The following is a 17,342-nucleotide window of genomic DNA, read 5'->3' on the forward strand; positions in this document are numbered from 1 at the left end:
AACGAACAGTTGCCAAGTATGCCACCCAATTGATGGAGGTAATTGGAGCGCCTTTATTATTGACGGCTCGCGATGGATGTATTTTTACGTGTTACTTGAATCACCCAGTGGAGTGCTAAGCAAGATCGAGTTTATCTCGAACTCGATCGATCGACGTAATACCAGTTGTATAAAAGAAGGAATTGTATTTCAAATATTCTTGTATCTCCATTTGTCCAACATCTCTCCTCTTGAAATGAAACATACTATTCTCGATCGTGTACAATCTTTAACCCATCGTTTATTACTCGATCTGAAGTAACACCGTTAGCTTTAACAATAAGAATTTCTCCGTGAAAGTGGAACGCGCGTCTGTCGGAAAGCTCGATGTTTTCTGAAACTGACGTAAGTCAGACTCGAGCCTGGCTCTCCTGACCGATGTCAATTTTCGTTGCGAAAATCCTTGCTTATTAACCCAGAACGGAAGGAAGTCTCGTACGTTTAGAAGATAACGAGGAATACTTATCATTTGCAGCGGAGCTATTAGTTAATTTTAGAAACTCTGATGGATCTGCTGGCACGACTTTGCCATGATTCACGTTACACTCTCGGCTAAGCAGACGGAAGAACGAAGCGCTCTCCTTTGTCCAGCGTCGAGGAACATGGGACTCGAACTCCGGTCCGTCGATCTCTAGATTGGAACTGAGAAAGCATGGAAACGAGACCGTGATGTAGATGGAAAGTTGGTTAGTGCAAAGCCGGAAACACGATGCGTAGAAAATTTCGAAACGGTGACTCATTACCACAAAACAGTTGCCGCGTTAATTCAGACGTTTCCATCGTGTTTCATTATTGTTCCGACCCATTCTGACCATGTGATTCAGATCCGGCGATTCAAGCGTCAGGGTTTCCAACGGTTGCCAGTCTCGTGGGAATTTCAATTCTTCGAATATCGGCAACTGTATGCTGGCATTGACGTCGCTTAATCAATTATTTGTTGTAGGCGGGCAATTATTGATGGTTCAAATGGTTATGCGGTGACATTTCTGTTGAATTCGAAGTAGATACGCTAGGAAGTAAATCTGGCATTTTAACCGAAATCTTAGATATTAATTAGATAGGTCTCACCATACTGCGAGCGGAAAGTCTCAATTAATCTCTGTTCATTAAAGAGCTGAAACGGGGGATACATTAAGATTTAAAACTACGTGTAGAATACCAAGTATGATATACGTGTATGATTATCATTTAAATTACTTCCTTAATGTGATACACCTTCGTTTCTAGATTTGCATATATCGTGTTACACGTAAAATACACGAACACGAAGTTACACGTTTCACGCGAAGGGGTGGAAACTATACAAAAAATATTTCTCAAAGATAGAGTATATACGTATCTTAAAAACAGTATATAATTATTAGAACAATATCGCTGTACTAATATAATCGTACTAAAAATTGATTTTCAGTAACGACTAATGTGATTTAATTAGGTGAAAATTATCGGGCTCCAGAAGAAGTATGCTGATAATCAAGACCAATCGAAATTATAAAACATGATTTATTCCAACTGCTCATTGCTAATCACGTGACTCGGAAGCGGTGATTCAACCGTGCAGAGAAGTGCTTCGCGCTGAGCTGTCTTTATAGTCTAAGTAACTATCGTTGGTATAGAATGTACGGAGCGAATGTTGATAATTCTTCGAGTCAGTGTTCAACGCCTCGTCGGGATATCGAAAATGGGGACTCGTCTTCGGATGTTACGACGTACGACATGTTGATATACTATAGTTTTAACGAATATTTGCTTGTCAAAATATCTCGAAGCTTTGATATAGAGTATACTTGATGATTCTATAAAAAGCATACTGAATCATGCGAACCGCACAACTGTATTAACTATTTCGTATATTTCTTTTTTAACTTTATCATTAACAACATCTTGAGGTAACTGCATGAAAAAGAACATTCTGTTAACGAATAGCAGCACCTGTACGCATTCGAGTTAGCATTTTAATTATGCAACTTGAGAACAGGTGCCAGCGGGCTCACGTATGATGTATGTTGCAAGATCAGAAATAAGTTCTATCTGCTAGACAAGTTCTGTACACTTTCACTGCTTTACGGTGGTGCAACCATCTACTATACGCTTTTAATTATTTAAAAATTATGCTTGTCTAAACAATTACGCTTATTTACGGTCTGTAAATTTTGCTTTTAATTACTGACAAACTGTTACCCCTGATTAACTTAAATTAATTTAAATTGCATACGAAATAGATCTTCTTTTTCTACATAATGAGTGTATAGTCGTGTATAACAAAATTTGTCTATATTTTTACAAATTTTAATAACGCAACACTACCAAATTTGTGGGTAGATTATATCGGACACCCAGTAGTAGAGATTGCTTAAACACCCATGTATATTTCGATCGTTTTATTTTCAAACGAATCGTATTCTTTATTAGAACATTTCTTCCTTTATTATTATTCATTTTCATGTCGCAAGTAATGTGAGTAAATCATTTTTTAAGTCTTACGTTTGATCGAATAATCGCTGCTTAACGGTTTCTTAAAATGATTAAATGTCTATCGAAGGCGAATTATATAGCGAGGTATAAAGGGCCATGAATAAAGAAAAATTCGAATAAATTCAGTTCACTCCTGCTCTGCACTTTCTTGTCGTGTGTAGATCGTTTTACGTGTCAAGTTGCACTGAACGCGATACCATCGAGTCCTCTGGCAGAGGTTGACAAGACGACATCCGAATAATTGATGTAATTATAACACACGAGATGGTTGAATTAGTTCCAAAGTGAACGTCCATGGGTTGTTCAATCGTATTACTCCTATCAGAGTATTAATAGAATCGTTTTTTAAATCGTATCGACGTGTATACATGCATTACATAAGGTCGAAACGTAAAGTCTAGTCGGAGAATCATCGGATCGAACCGAGTAGAGAAGCTACGAGATCAGATTACTTTCCTGAATTACAGAGAAATGAACAGTCGAAAGCTCAACGTTAGAATCCTAACATGAATGAAATTTAAGAGCCTTTACTCATAATTTCGATCATTAACAACAATTTTGGTAATTTTATTTCTAGCGCTACTCGTTTCAGATAATACCCATAAATCATTCCAAAAGAATTTCATCCATGTTCGAAATTAATTCAATTGCCTGGTAATTAACCCTTATCACTCCAATCGGCACTGTGTGTAATGCTGCCAAGCCCAAGTCATCGTTCTACTTCAGCCGGCAGTAGAGATTGCTGCCAGGTTTTTGCGTTTTATTATTATCAGTTTGTTTATTTCATTGCAACCAAACGCGGATTGTGCATCGCGCCTCTATAAATATTCGAACTAATACATTTGTAAAAACTGTACAGTATTTACTATTCATTTTAAAGTTCGCAAGATTCGTTCAGAGTTCTCTGGCAAGCACGTTGTATCTTTCAACGAGTGATAAGGATTAATAATGCAAGCATCAGTAGAAAACAAGTTGATCTCGGTGCATACGGTTGAAAAAGTTGGAATTACGCTGTTAAGAGGGCCGAAGCATGTGGCGCAGCTTCTACGTTCCTGGATCCTACGGTTAAAGACGAGCGGCGAGGCAGAGAGGTACCCGTTCGAGATGGAGGAGAAGCCGATTCCGAAGCCCAGATCGGTGCTCACCGAGAGGCCGGTGCCTGCGCCGAGAAGGCTACCACCGACATTACCGACAGCACGACACAGCAGTCACAGCGAGTCGAGCCAGTCGGAGAAGAGCGACGATGCGAAATCGGAGACGCGTTCCACGAACAACGAATTCTTTCGCAGCCTGAGCACCAGCTCGCGGCAGCTCAAGGAAGAGATCTCGGAGAAGGTGACGATGAAGGGTCGCGCGGTAATCTCAAGCACGAGGAACGCCAGCATCAGATTGGAGAAGTCCATGAAGAATCTTCTAACGCGAAGATTGACCTCTTTGAACCAAGAGGACCTTCTGCGCGACAATTCAGCTGGGAATAGGAAGTTGAAGGATTCGACGACGGACGAGAGATGCGTCTCGATGCCCGCGGACGACATATTCAGCAGCATCTCGTTCTATAGTCCTCTGAACAGTAATCTGAGAAGCGTCAGAAACGAGGAGGATCTTTCCGGGATGCGTCACAGCCCACCACCCCCCGCGTATCCTCCTCCTCCGCATCCTGACGAGTCTATCTACGACGAATTGCAGTCCGTCACGTCGGGCAGCAGCCGATACGACACGATCAGCTCGACCATCTCTGACAAAGTCGAGAGGGACTTTCCAGAACCGTTCGATCTTCTTAGCTTTGCGCATAATCAGGTAAAGGTAACGTTTAAAATCAGTATTGGCTCAGAGAGTCCAAGGAAATCGATTTTGTGACTAGAACCAAACATTTTCGTTGCTAATTATCTTCTCTGTAGATTGTATTTCCATCATCTAAATTTTGTAATAAAGATCTTAATTTTAATTAATCATTGTTAGTATAATAATACGAAAAAGATCGTTTAATCGGTCGTCAACTTTATAGTAAGATTAGAATGAAAATGAGAAATGGATCTTGATCGGTTTTTCAAACGAAAACTCAGAACATACGATGATCTATTTCAAGGGCTGAACAAATGGAATTTTAATTGCCATCTTTCTACCATTTATTATCAGGCCAGCGATTCCGACCAAAGCTTAAGCCTCTCTGACGTGAACATAGTCCTACCGCAAGACAAGTCGGATAACGTAAAAAGATTATCTAGATCCGATTCCTGGACATTCTATGACACCGCGTCGGTGGTGAAATCGGAGGCGGTCGATGAACTGGACAGGATATCGAGCGGAGAGGAGGACATCCTGGAGAAAGAAGTGACGTTCCTTGACCAATCGTCCACGGCGTCCAGCGACAGCCAAACGTTTATTCAGAATTCCCTGTACGAGAACCTTTCGCCGTCGAAAGCGCGGGAGGAGAAAGAAGCAACGTGCAACAATTCCGAGAATCGACAACAAACTAGCAGATCTCTGTTATTCGAATTCGATCCGTTCGCGAAGACGTCCGACGAGAACGTGTACAGCAACTTCGAGAATAACGATTTGATGCTACTGGAGGCATTGTTGTCCACCAACGACACGCCAAGCAGTACCGGGAGCATTTTGGACATTCAAGAAGCGATCGAGAACGAAGAGGAGCAGGAGGAGCCGGACGAAGAGGATTTGGAACCGATCTTCCCGCGACCACCGAAACCACCGAAAAGATTCGACTCTCTGCCGAAGAACGAGTATGACGAAGTCGCGGAATGCTTTCCACAGACGGATAAAACTACCACGGGAAAGAATCCAGCTCTGCTGCCGAAATTGGCACACCTAGTCACGCGAAAGCAACCCGCTGTTCCGCCTAGGAAATCAACAGCGAAAAGTCCTTCAAATGAAGTGCTTCTATCTACTCCGCCTTCTACGGCATCCAAACCTGTGGCTGCGACGGTCAGCGATGGTCCAGGTAGCTACCTATACCTGTGTTTAGTATCGCGATTTTATAGCATTCGATTGAAATCTAGAAAGTTATAATTTAATTCGAGAATACATTTCAAATGGTTAAAATCGATAACATGTGTATGCGAAGCAATGAGTATTAAATTGTATCCAATGTTAGAAAATTATTACTTTGAATAACGAAAAGTGCATCAAATCTGTTAACATTTGTATCGAAGGCTGAGCAAGATTTGTCCGTTTTAGTCACATCTACGACGAATAGCACAACGGGAACCAATGAATCTGCAACTCCTTCAAGTGCTAAGCCCGCGGAGGAACCGAAGCGCGTGGGTGTGATTCAGAAATTAAAAAAATTGAGGCACGAGTCCGCGACTCACGGGATCGGGCCGAACGTGATGAATTTCGTGAAAAGTAGCAGTAAGCTGCTGTCTAGAAATCGCGAGCACGCCGGCGCAGTGCCAAGCACGAAATCAACGAAACTGGAAAGGCCAAGGGTGAACGATCTGCTGAAAGTGACGACGCACCGCGGAATCGTTTACAGGACCGGTATGGGCATAGAAAGAGCGAAGGACTTGGTGCCAAGGGCAGCGCACTTGGTCGATCAGAAGCTGTCGTTTTACACGGATAAGGGCATGTCTACTTTGAAGGAGATCGTTCACCTCGACACAGTGTACAGCATTCATCTTCTGCAGGACGTTAAGTGAGTCCACTTTTTCATCGAAGGAACGCGTCTTCGGATAATAAGCCGGAAGGGAAACGATTTCGCGAGACGAAGGACTGAACGCGAAGCCTGATCGAGCGTCGAAGAAATGTATCTGGTTCTTTTTTTGATTATTTTTGCCTTTGTACCTTTTAATGCGGTGATGAGCAAATCTTTATTTTTTGCTGCCAATCAAAATTGCAAATTGAACGATTCATATGCAATCCGAGGGATCTACCGTAAAATTGATCGAAAAATTATTTTTTAATTAAACTTTGACATTATTGACAGAGTGTTATAGACGGCTAATATTGTCGCCTTTTTATTTTACTGTATTAGATATAACATTTTTCTAATTTAGCTAATAGAAACTAGTCTCTGCTCATCACTGGTTTAATATATTCATTATATTATACGATTAGATTAAAATCTTCGCTATTTCGTTCCCCTTTCCTTTGATTTAATATACTTCAACATTCTTGACTACTTAATGAAAGTTGTGCCCGGAATAAATGTACTTCCTTTTTCCTAGAATAATAAATTTTGTGTATATAGAAATTTATTGAAAGAAAATCCCAGGAGGAAGTACTAATTGCATATAACATTAAGTGACGACTACCAGGTGGAGTAACGAAGACGATTTCAAATGTTTAGGGAAATTGACGGAGATACAGTGAATTGCATAGCAATTAGTTGCGATGGAAGACCGAGCGTTCACGTGTTTTATGTGAAGGGAATCGCAGAACGAAGAATTTGGGCCCAGAGGATATTAGAAGCAATTACTACAGTCTTTCCCACGAAATACACAGCTGATCTGACGAGAGCAGGATGGGCTTACTTAAAGGTATCTAACATGGGACATGGCTTAAAGAGGCCTTGAATTGTTTAAATTTAATTTTGATTTCTTTTTCCCACGCTAACTAGTATCTATATTAGTGAAGAACGGTACGTATAGTTCTTTATTATTCAAATCTAACTTCGATGAACGTTTTAGGGTTTGAAATTTTTATAGATATTTATATAATTAATATTACAGAAAGCAGCATAATACTGTACAAAGTTCCTTTTTGTCTCGCTGTAACAAGCGTTTTTCCTCAATTTGTTGCTAACTGAGGCTATGTTTAGAGAAAACCACTTTCTAATAATCAAACATGTGTTTATCTGTGCAATTTCGCATATTATGTGGGATCTAACGGGTGTCTCATAGTATTCGAAGGAAATTTCCTTTCTTGAAACTTGCTGCACACAAATCATATGTTATCATCGTTAAATTAATAGTAAATAAATTATAAATCAATTAATATTGGCCAATAAATGTTCTAGGAAGGCGTAACAGGCTCGTGGTTTCCAGCTTGGGTCCTGCTCTATCAACGAACGCTAATTTATACGAAATCTCTGGACCCATTCATGGCCATAACTTTCGGAGAACTTGACCTTCGAAAAGCTCGATGTATTGGTAAATTTCATTTTCGATCGAAAGTATTACTCATCCTCATATTGACCTAAACATTTTTCAAACGGATAACACGATTTCTAAGTAAAAATTTGTGGCTATTGTTCCTTACTTCGTCTTATCGTACAAGCATCGTAATGCGTTATTTTGCTAATCTATTCTGCCAAATAAAACAATCAGTCCATTTCCATATTAAAAGGAGCCAATAACAAAGAGTAATTTATTAGACATATCTTATCAGAAGTGTTCAATTTTGATTCACAGTTAAACAGCTATTTATAACATTCAATCTGCATACTTAATAATAGCTAATACTTATTGCGCGACTTCACTGTTATCCATTGCTGGCTATACGATACAGTAATAAAAGAACAATATATTGAATAATTACTGACCGACTTGCTCGCACAACCGACTAAGAGATTGCAGTTTTGTATTTGCAACGTTTGTCACAACCAGTTCAAGATTTTGCACGACCTATTAACATATTGTATTCTTAAATGTAGGCATATTGATTTTAAATTAAATTTGCTAAGATATATTATTTATATGTTAGAACTAACAAGAATGAGACAAAATAGTTTAGCTTCAGAGTTTCAGAGTAGAGTAAATGATCGGTTCATTTATGAATTTTCATGGAATGATAGCGTTTACGGCTTGTTCTAGTTCTACGAGAACAAGAAGGGCCAAATTCCGGTGCTGGCGCAGTTCCAGTGGTGGTCGTCGACGTTGGTGGTAGTGGCGCGCTACACGTGGCTGCGCCAGGAACCCACGAAGGATCCGCATGGAGACACGCACTTTATCAAGCAGCAACTATCTGTGGCCCAGCTTTAGAACAGCAGCAACTCACACAGGACAATGTTCCTGTCATTCTCGACAAGTGCATCAACTTCATTTATGCTCATGGTAATAATGTGTATAGTCTTACTTTCTACATACAAGAGATAATCAAATTGAAAAAATTAGTAGAAGGAAGAGATAGAAGTTTGATAGCAATGTAATTATCTGAAAAAGAGTTTCTTTGGAAGCAGAATTATTTTGTAATAACAAAGATTCGTGCAGCAAAATATCAGTGAAGTTACTCGCAAATATCTTATTAAACACATCATTAAATTCAACATGAAATTAATTGCATAGGTATCATGTCGGAGGGCATTTATCGGCAGAACGGGTCCAATAGCGCCGTGGTTAAATTGTTAAAAGCCTTTCGTCATGACGCATGGGCGACGCAAATTACGAGAAGCACGTATACAGAACACGACGTCGCCACAGTTCTCAGAAGGTTTCTCCGTGATTTACCGGATCCATTGTTCCCCCCCAACATTCATGATCGGCTTTGTTTTACCTCAGGTAAGGAGCATTCATTGTCCTTGACTGTTTGCACTCGGACTTGCTAGTCTTTTTATATGAACGTTTTGACAATGAAGCTAATATCAGCACGAGGAACGTGAACCAAGTAGAAATTAAATTATTCGGGACTGTAGAAAAGTACGAACATTATTCAGATATGAAATTTTCAATCTTCTACGTGTCGTTCACCTTACTAAATTGACTTTTTCAATTACAGGTCAATTGCGATTGACTATAGTACACGGGAAATGAAACCATTAGAGAAATTGTAACATAAAAGTATCAGAAATATCGTTTAATAATGCAGCTGCACGTTATTCACACATAATTTATAACTCCCACCATAATTGGAGTCTAATTGAACAGCAAGTGGTAATGTTTTGTAATAAGCAAACAATAGCTTGCAGCACCTGTTCTGTTTCCCGTGGATTTTTTTTTTTTTTTTGTGTAAGGAGCCTACGTATTTCTCACGTTGCGTTCTAACCGATAAAAGTATCTTAACTCGCAATATTACGACCTGCTAACAAAAGAAATTTCTTTGTTTCCGTAAAGAGGAAGGTAGAACAAATTGTCAAAATTATATATCGTTTTCTTAAATGTAACGCATTAAAAAGCAAAGTGAAATATCTTTTCTAAGAGTAGCATGTGCAAATATAATAAATCGATCCTTGCCCTCGACCATCATTTGCATACGTAATTATAAGAAGAATGTCAAGTTGTTTCGTGTTCGCACCCACGCGTATTTTCTCACGTTAGCTGGTTTCAACAGGAACCATAATATTGAATTTCCTGTATCATTACTTATATAGATTTAATGACTTTGTATGTCATTTGCTGGACACGTTATTAATAACGCTAATATAAATAGGAAGAAAAATCTATTTCCTCTCGTTCTACATTGAATAGATTTTCAGTTAGATTATAAAAAAGAAAAAAAACAGTTTATATGTTAAAATTTTCATTTAGAAAATGGCTTTCTGTTCCAGAATATAAATCGTGAATTATGTTGCATTTTGTAAATTGACATCCTCTCTAAAATGGTTCCATCACAAGCAATAATTGATGGTTCCTGTTTTTCTGTCCTGTGCCACTTGGTCAAAGGGGAATAATGTATTTTAATACAGAGTGATGGAGCAAACGAACGTTGAACTCCACCGTATACAGCGAAACTTTTGCAACCGTTGCTGCTGACGGTTTGCAATGATTTTCATTTTGTTAAACGGTGAAACATCGCGTGAGAATCGCGACGCGGAGACCCTATGAATCATGGTTTTACATAAATAGGCCTTCCAGTTGGTTAGTGAAAGTAATGCATGTATGCCTTTGATAAATACCACGTATAAGCATTATTAATCATTATTGAAGATAACGTGCAGCAGCAGTAGCACGTATTTTGTGATCAATAGAATTCTATTAAAAGTCTATTATGTTAAGGAATCTATGTTTAAGTATACCATGTTACAATTGTCTCAAAATGATTACACAGTTTCGAAACTTTTTATAATGTTGTATTTGTCATTTTTATTATAGACATCAGTTATAATTAGACAATAATGAATTTAAAAAATGTATTATTGTTTCATTAATCAGCAAAATAATGTTCGTATCGCGTGCACTACACCTTTACCTCAGAATGCGTCGAATAACGCGATCAATGCTTTACACGTAATGCTTATGTCTGTATGTACTAAAATACTTGTGCAATATTTCTGTCTCAGAAAACGTGAACGAGAACGAACGAGTTTCGGCGTACAGGAAATTATTGTCCACTCTTACACCTGTACCGGCGGCGACGCTCAGGAGAATTCTCGCTCACCTTCACTGCTTGAGTCAGCAAAGTTCGAGGAATTTGATGACCTGCGAGAATCTATCCGCGATCTGGGGGCCGACATTGATGCACGCCGGCGAGAATAGCACCGATGAATGGAACAGGTCCGAAACGAAGGTGATCGGCGACCTGATCAAGCTCTATCCAAAATTGTATCAATTAACAGCCGCGGATTTAGCGAAGGAAGCGAGAATCCTGGAGGTTCTCGAGAAGCATCACGGTTCGAACAATGGTCTACGCGGAGCACCCTCGGGCGATCTTAAAATTTGGATCTACATTTTCTACAAGAACGGCGAATGCGTTAACGTGACGGTCAGAATCTCTCTTAAATAGGTTTTTTATGAGTAATAATTTTGTTACGTATCAGCACAAGTCATTTTATTCTAAATGTTAGTCCTGAATGCTTATCTATATAACATTATATAGATTGGACCACAGAAGACTGCATTTGACGTATGTCAGGAACTGGCGGAGAGGACTAATATGCCAGCTCATGAACTGTGCCTGGTAGAACATACGTTGGCCGGTGCACTGAAACGTCCTCTACATCATAGAGAACGTGTGCTCGAGACAGTGGCAAGGTGGGGATACTGGGATCCCGAGGATAGGAAGGACAACATCCTTATACTTAGGAAGGACCGGCTATATAAGAATATAGCACCTTTGGTAAGTATATACTTTCTTCACATTTTATTTAATCTTACTTGTTGATTTCTCTTTGTTTTCAGATAAAACCACCCATGACAACGTCCGGTGAACTTAAATTTGCTGATACAAAGTCGAAACACTTTAAGAACTACCTCTTTGAATTTAGTCAAGCGAAACTTTATTGCTACAAGGACAAAGTTTGTGCAAATATATTATACGAATGGAAAGTGGAAGATATCATTTGGTACTTGGGTCATGAACCAAAGCGAAATCCACAGACAGGGTAAGTAAAGAACTTTTCAATGCGTATAGATTATGTGTTTGCAGAATAGTAACGAAAGACTGTACTTAGATATTGTTCGTTACAGATGGTCCATAACATTCATTGAAAAAAATAAAAAACCAACTAGGTAATAATTTGATTAAATGTAAAAATATTACTAGTTCTCTACTGAATTTGTATTATACAACAAAAGCATTAGACTGCATACTTAACAACTCTATTTCAGGTGTAAAGATAGTCCATTTTTTGGAAATACTTTAGCAGGATCATTGAAAGAGGAGCAGCACAAATGGGTAGCAGCTATGGTCTTTGGAGAATATCAACTGAATGTCAGACCTCCCTCGGTCAATCTTATGGATCCATGAACTTATTTTTTACTTATATTTCTAAGCTATACTTATTAGTGCCTTCGTTGTTCATAGCAATTATTTGTATCATATATTGAATATTTCTATCATTAATTTGGTGCCCGTGCTTGCCCTAATGCAAAACGCGATTTTCGATATATTTACGTTATAGTTTATATATTCGCAGCATAACCACTCGAGTATAGCACTCAATTATGTTCCAACATTCCGGAGGTACAAATGTTCTGATCGATATTCGATGAATGAAAGTAACTTAAAACGCATTGTACATTTATACCAGACTTTATAAAACAATTTTGTATGTATTGTATTTTATGCGATCATTGTCATGTAATATAACGGATTAATTGTAAATGTAATTTGTCAATTTTATTTTTCAATAAATACGTAGAAGTAGTAGCGTTACTTTAAAATTGTCCAATTACTATATTTATATTAATTGTCCAATTAGTTAATAAAATAAGTTATTATATTATGTCAAATTTTCTATCATTCTACTGCCTATACAATTATCTCCAACAATTGTTACTTTAGATCAATTTAAACCAAACAAATCTGTGACAAAACTGGAGAATTGCAATTATTTACATATTTCCCGCTTTAGAAGTAAGAGAGAGAAAGAGCTATCTATTCCAACTAAGAAAGAGTGAGACAAATGATACCTACTCTCTTCAAGAACCCCTGGCGCCATCTCTGTGAAAAGTGCTCAAACTGGTCGCTCAGCATTATCGACAGCGAAGTGAACCTCAAAAACTACTAGCGCCATCTCTGAGGAAAGTAGAGAAACTAATTACCGACCTAGCTTCAGCGCCTTTCTAAGAGATGGCGCTAGTAGTTCTCAGTAGTTTACTTCGCTGTCGATAATGCTGAGCGACCAGTTTGAGCACTTTTCACAGAGATGGCGCCAGGGGTTCTTCAGTAGGGTGGGTAACATCTGTCTCACTCTTTCTTATATATCTTTCTCTCTCTTACTTCTAAAGCGGGAGATATGAAGTAAATTACAATAAAACTATTGAAATATTCAAGAAATTGCAATTAAACCATTAAAATATAGAATTACAATAAGACTACTATACCCTATACAACATAACGACTACGAAACACCCTACATAAATTTCTACGAACAAACAGTAGAAATCAGATATAGAAAAACATTATTTTATCAAATTGGTAATAAAATATTTTTATTTAATGTTTTATTACGAAAATATTACTCTATGATACTTAATAATCTTCTTTTTGTACATATCAAATATTACGTGAATACATAATTTTCTGGTATAAAAATAATGAGTAATATTTAATTATATTAAACACTTCAAATTTTAAATATAACACACGATTTCATATCTATTAATTGTGATTTTGATTTAGAGACATGGATGCACTTTTTAATACCAGACCTTGTAAAGTACAAAGCTCCTTCTCCAATCTAAAAACATAATAATTACTTCATATAATTACCACGAGAATAAAAATGTTGCTATTTTAAATACCTCTTTTGATGATCTTGGACATCATTAAAAGTATTTGTAAACTCTTTCAAACCATTGTTAACACTTTGATACGTTTCATTTTTATCTCCGATTAAATTTATGATAGACTTTAGAGTCTCTGAACATGATTTTAACGTCTTATACATTTCTTCCCGTTCTTCAGGTGTATCGGGAAGTATTATATTATCAAGACGAAGAGCATCTAACGGTTGCAGAAGGCAACATAATTGAGATAAAATATTTTTCACTGTTTCAATATCTTCTCTTTCTACGATTAAAACAAATGTTAATCTTTACAAAAAGCATACCATTTCGTGAAAATGATATCCTACACACAACTTACTAGTATCAGCTTTCACATCTGAAAGTTGTGAATCAATATCATTCTGTATCTTGGTTAAATTTATTATGTCCAATTCTCTAGCTTTCAACTTAAATAATTTCTCTTTGTTGCGATCATATTCCTTATCTATTGTCGCTAACTGTGACAGAAACAATTTTTCTGTCTCCTTTTGTTTCTTTTTTAAAATCAACTGTGTCATAATCTTCTGCAAGTATTGGTCATAAAGAAGTTTCAATTCTATGTCGTTAGAATCTACATCTTTCGACAAAAAATCACATGGACCCATTGTTACTCTGCTCGTGTGAGCATGCATCGTTTCCTCTGCTAAATTGCCCCTTGTTAATTGCGTTGTACCCAGGGTACGTTTCCTACAAGATAACAAATTATAGTACAAGCAAATACAAATTGTTTCGTATTTACTAAGCTATTGATTCTACTAAAATATCTGAGATACCAAGATACTCAAGTGTCTGTAAAACAGTTTCAGTCTCCCTGATAGCTTGCTTCGTGTTCAACTTTCTAAGTTCTTTCTCAGAAAACGTCTAAGAGTTTTTTAGGCTACAATACCTCTAATTCATACCTGCTAAATCCCTTTAGTCTTGACTTGTCCATTTTTTAATGAATGAGAAACTTCTTATATACTCATTTTATCCATAAAACACGGAGCAACGATGAGCTTAGAGCTACGGTTGAAATTTACGATAATTAAGACGAGACCACGTACAATTATCGGTTTGAAATTACTCGAATTTTTATAGTTTCGCTACTGTATACTGTGCCAACATGGTAGATCCCTACCAAATATGTTCTCGCTGTTAATAGAGAAGAGTTTTTTAAATTATAGGTCGTAGAACCTGCAGGGGTCACCAAAAATTATTTTTATTATTGTATTCTAATCTTTATGTATATTATTCATTTTAAATTTTCACATTGTCTTATACCTTAAAATGAAAAATTAAAGTTGATGGCCTAGAACTGCAAGTAAATATTTGCCTGCAATGCTTATAGGATCCTACAAGTTTTCCTAAATATTATGGGCTCTCCACACCGGAAGAAACTCTGATACGGAGTATGCTAGAATAAGTTAGATTCCTACTTTTATTAGAAATTATTATTTCGCTTTCGTTTCCTCTCTGATATTAACAAACAGCTAATGTTATTCAAAAATTCGATTCGATCAATCGACTTTCTAGCATGCGCAGGTGTGGTTCAGTTTCTGTGAAGAACGAAACACAATTAGAAGCTGTTCACAGTCTGTAACATGTTTACGATAGTCTTCCATTTAGGCACACTGAAAATTAACTAATTACATGGTACATTGTAACTCGTAAGAATATCTCGATTATTTTTCTTGAAAGTGTATAAATTTACGCTACACGTCACAATAAATCGTCACGTTTCTATACTTTCTATTGGAATTAATAAATCATTGTATTAAGCTCGACATTATCCTCACGACTTTCTCGAACTATCATTCATTCTACTATCTGATACAAAGTCAAAGAAATAGTAACAATTATGAGCAACTTACATCTTGGACCAAGTAAGTTTACGGCATTGATTATTTTTGGCAAATTTTAATTTACGTTTATTGTAATGAAGCTTTGGACCAAATGAATCATGTTTTCTATTCCATACAGCTTGTTTAAAGATTTGTAAACTTTTGAAGCAAGTGAATACTTATTGCATCATAATTGTTCGTTGTCAGAGTAGATCAATAATATAAGCATTAGTATAATTGTATCTGAAAGATTTTTCAGAGCAAATAGTTTACATTATGGTCTATATCGGTTTTCTTATTACAATAACAAAGTTTTCCTTTTATCAGAAAAAGTAAAAAGAAATGAAAGTCTGCTTGTTCAAACTTTTCATTATTATAAACACGATATAAATTGAAACTATGTAACATAGATACTAACATTCGATGTAACTTGTTACAGATTCTGAAAAGCCACCAGAAGTGAAAGGACAAGCTCGTTTGTATAGCATGAAATATTGTCCTTTCTCTCATCGGATTCGTTTGATACTTTGTTATAAAAAGATTCCACACGATATTGTTAATATCAATATACAGAATAAACCAAAATGGTTTTTCGAGGTATACACACATACTTTGCAATTTATTATTCATTCTATAAATTTCTGTACTGTCTGTTACTGGCTTATTTATTTTCTAGATTCATCCAGAAGGAAAAGTACCTGCTTTCGTTGATGCAGATGGTAAGGTGGTTGTTGATTCGTTACAAATAGCAAATTATCTGGATGAAAAATATCCTGAGCCACCTTTGTATCATGAAGAAACTAAAGCTAAAGACTTGGAACTGTTAGATCATTTCTCTAAGGTATTAAAGTAGAAGCATATCATATGTGTAAGATGCTTTGATAAATAATTAATATTTATGATTATCTATGGTTAATCTACTAACAACATTTTTTTAGGTTGTTAATGTCTTCTCAAATTGTATTCATGGCAAAGATAATAGGCCACTTAATGAAATTATTGCTGACATTTCGACTCTATTGGTACCACTAGAAGATGAACTTAAAGCTCGTGGCAGTGTTTATTTTGGAGGTTTGCTAACTTGTTGAATATATTATTATAAAATAGAGAATATTATTAACTTTATGTTCTTTTTTAGGAGTACAACCTGGAATGTTGGATGTACTGATGTGGCCGTGGGTTGAACGGCGAAAATCTCTCTCTATAATTTACGATCAACCTAAAAACTTTAAAGATGGAAACTTTCAACATTTAGTATGTTTCGACGTTTATAAAATTTTATTTATTAAAATATGAATTGACTCTGGAATTTATTTCAGATGAAATGGATGCAAGAGATGAAACAGCAACCGTTTGTATTAGAAAACGAGTGTTCATCTGAAAAGTTTGCCCAATTAGTTAAAGATTCGAAAAGAGGTGACATTGATTTCGATAGGCTTTAAATCCCATCATGGGATCTTCTGACGAGCATGACACAACATCACTTCCATAATATGTGATAGTATAGACATCTTTATATATTACATGCACGTGCGTGCATCCGTTAATACTTAATAATTTATGTTTCGAAAATAATTACATATACATAAGAGTGAAAAGAGAGTTTTTCAGTATTAGGGTAAATTCACTTAATGAAACTTAACACGATCGATCCTAAAACATATCGTATTTGTTTATAAATAGTAAGTGTATAAATATATATAAAACTGAGCTTCGTAACTCATGCCTTCTACTATGACAATATACAGTTATAAATCTGTTTAACGCATCAGTTCGGCCTTATCACGTGCGCTGTGAAAAACCATGTTGTAATAAACATCGTAAAATAGACTGTTTAGACATAGCAATTTGAATTTTGACGTGCTTATAGTACTCGATTCAAATACTTTTATATACTTTATGTGTA

General features: G+C 36.7%; 3 protein-coding genes across 6 annotated transcripts; 2 read left to right on the top strand and 1 right to left on the bottom strand.

Annotated features, from left to right (window-relative positions):
* Window positions 1–514: 514 nt before the first annotated feature.
* On the top strand, window positions 515–12,450 carry Rhogap15b (RhoGAP_ARAP and RA_ARAPs domain-containing protein RhoGAP15B). 4 transcript variants are annotated; one of them, XM_076903655.1, is made up of 13 exons: window positions 515–725; window positions 3,534–4,311; window positions 4,651–5,473; window positions 5,710–6,166; window positions 6,821–7,010; window positions 7,490–7,622; window positions 8,286–8,525; window positions 8,757–8,969; window positions 10,688–11,109; window positions 11,224–11,463; window positions 11,526–11,728; window positions 11,814–11,855; window positions 11,955–12,450. In XM_076903655.1, the coding sequence occupies exons 2-13, from the start codon at window positions 3,619–3,621 to the stop codon at window positions 12,091–12,093; spliced, it is 3,795 nt and encodes a 1,264-aa protein (XP_076759770.1). In that variant the 5' UTR covers window positions 515–725; window positions 3,534–3,618; the 3' UTR covers window positions 12,094–12,450. The 4 variants fall into 4 exon arrangements, with proteins under 4 accessions (XP_076759770.1, XP_076759769.1, XP_076759768.1 ...); XM_076903654.1 differs by lacking the exon at window positions 515–725 and adding an exon at window positions 1,402–1,748 and having other exon boundaries at window positions 7,490–7,616; XM_076903653.1 differs by lacking the exon at window positions 515–725 and adding an exon at window positions 1,403–1,748.
* A 943-nt stretch (window positions 12,451–13,393) lies between these two features.
* Window positions 13,394–14,547, bottom strand: LOC143428203 (uncharacterized). The gene is made up of 5 exons (XM_076902923.1): window positions 14,516–14,547; window positions 14,398–14,454; window positions 13,936–14,303; window positions 13,593–13,860; window positions 13,394–13,528 (listed from the first exon to the last, which is right to left on the bottom strand). The coding sequence occupies exons 1-5, from the start codon at window positions 14,545–14,547 to the stop codon at window positions 13,450–13,452; spliced, it is 804 nt and encodes a 267-aa protein (XP_076759038.1). The 3' UTR covers window positions 13,394–13,449.
* A 513-nt stretch (window positions 14,548–15,060) lies between these two features.
* On the top strand, window positions 15,061–17,289 carry LOC143428596 (pyrimidodiazepine synthase). Its single transcript, XM_076903597.1, has 6 exons — window positions 15,061–15,478; window positions 15,876–16,033; window positions 16,113–16,277; window positions 16,375–16,507; window positions 16,575–16,690; window positions 16,756–17,289. The coding sequence occupies exons 1-6, from the start codon at window positions 15,454–15,456 to the stop codon at window positions 16,876–16,878; spliced, it is 720 nt and encodes a 239-aa protein (XP_076759712.1). The 5' UTR covers window positions 15,061–15,453; the 3' UTR covers window positions 16,879–17,289.
* The last annotated feature ends 53 nt before the right edge of the window (window positions 17,290–17,342 follow it).

Source organism: Xylocopa sonorina, chromosome 10, assembly GCF_050948175.1.
Source record: "Xylocopa sonorina isolate GNS202 chromosome 10, iyXylSono1_principal, whole genome shotgun sequence".
Taxonomy (NCBI): Eukaryota; Metazoa; Arthropoda; class Insecta; order Hymenoptera; family Apidae; genus Xylocopa; species Xylocopa sonorina.

What these genes read in the sequence shown, in the direction of transcription:
- Rhogap15b (XM_076903653.1), top strand. Translation starts at nt 1,657, where the DNA reads ATGTACGGAGCGAATGTTGATAATTCTTCGAGTCAGTGTTCAACGCCT. An exon ending in GCGAATGCGTTAACGTGACG is followed by an intron (nt 11,110 to 11,223) that starts GTCAGAATCTCT and finishes AACATTATATAG; the next exon opens with ATTGGACCACAGAAGACTGC. An exon ending in AAGCGAAATCCACAGACAGG is followed by an intron (nt 11,729 to 11,813) that starts GTAAGTAAAGAA and finishes TGTTCGTTACAG; the next exon opens with ATGGTCCATAACATTCATTG.
- LOC143428203 (XM_076902923.1), bottom strand. Translation starts at nt 14,547, where the DNA reads ATGGACAAGTCAAGACTAAAGGGATTTAGCAG. An exon ending in ACTGTTTTACAGACACTTGA is followed by an intron (nt 14,304 to 14,397) that starts GTATCTTGGTAT and finishes GTTATCTTGTAG; the next exon opens with GAAACGTACCCTGGGTACAA. An exon ending in AGATGTGAAAGCTGATACTA is followed by an intron (nt 13,861 to 13,935) that starts GTAAGTTGTGTG and finishes TTTTAATCGTAG; the next exon opens with AAAGAGAAGATATTGAAACA.
- LOC143428596 (XM_076903597.1), top strand. Translation starts at nt 15,454, where the DNA reads ATGAGCAACTTACATCTTGGACCAA. An exon ending in CAACTTACATCTTGGACCAA is followed by an intron (nt 15,479 to 15,875) that starts GTAAGTTTACGG and finishes AACTTGTTACAG; the next exon opens with ATTCTGAAAAGCCACCAGAA. An exon ending in AACCAAAATGGTTTTTCGAG is followed by an intron (nt 16,034 to 16,112) that starts GTATACACACAT and finishes TTTATTTTCTAG; the next exon opens with ATTCATCCAGAAGGAAAAGT.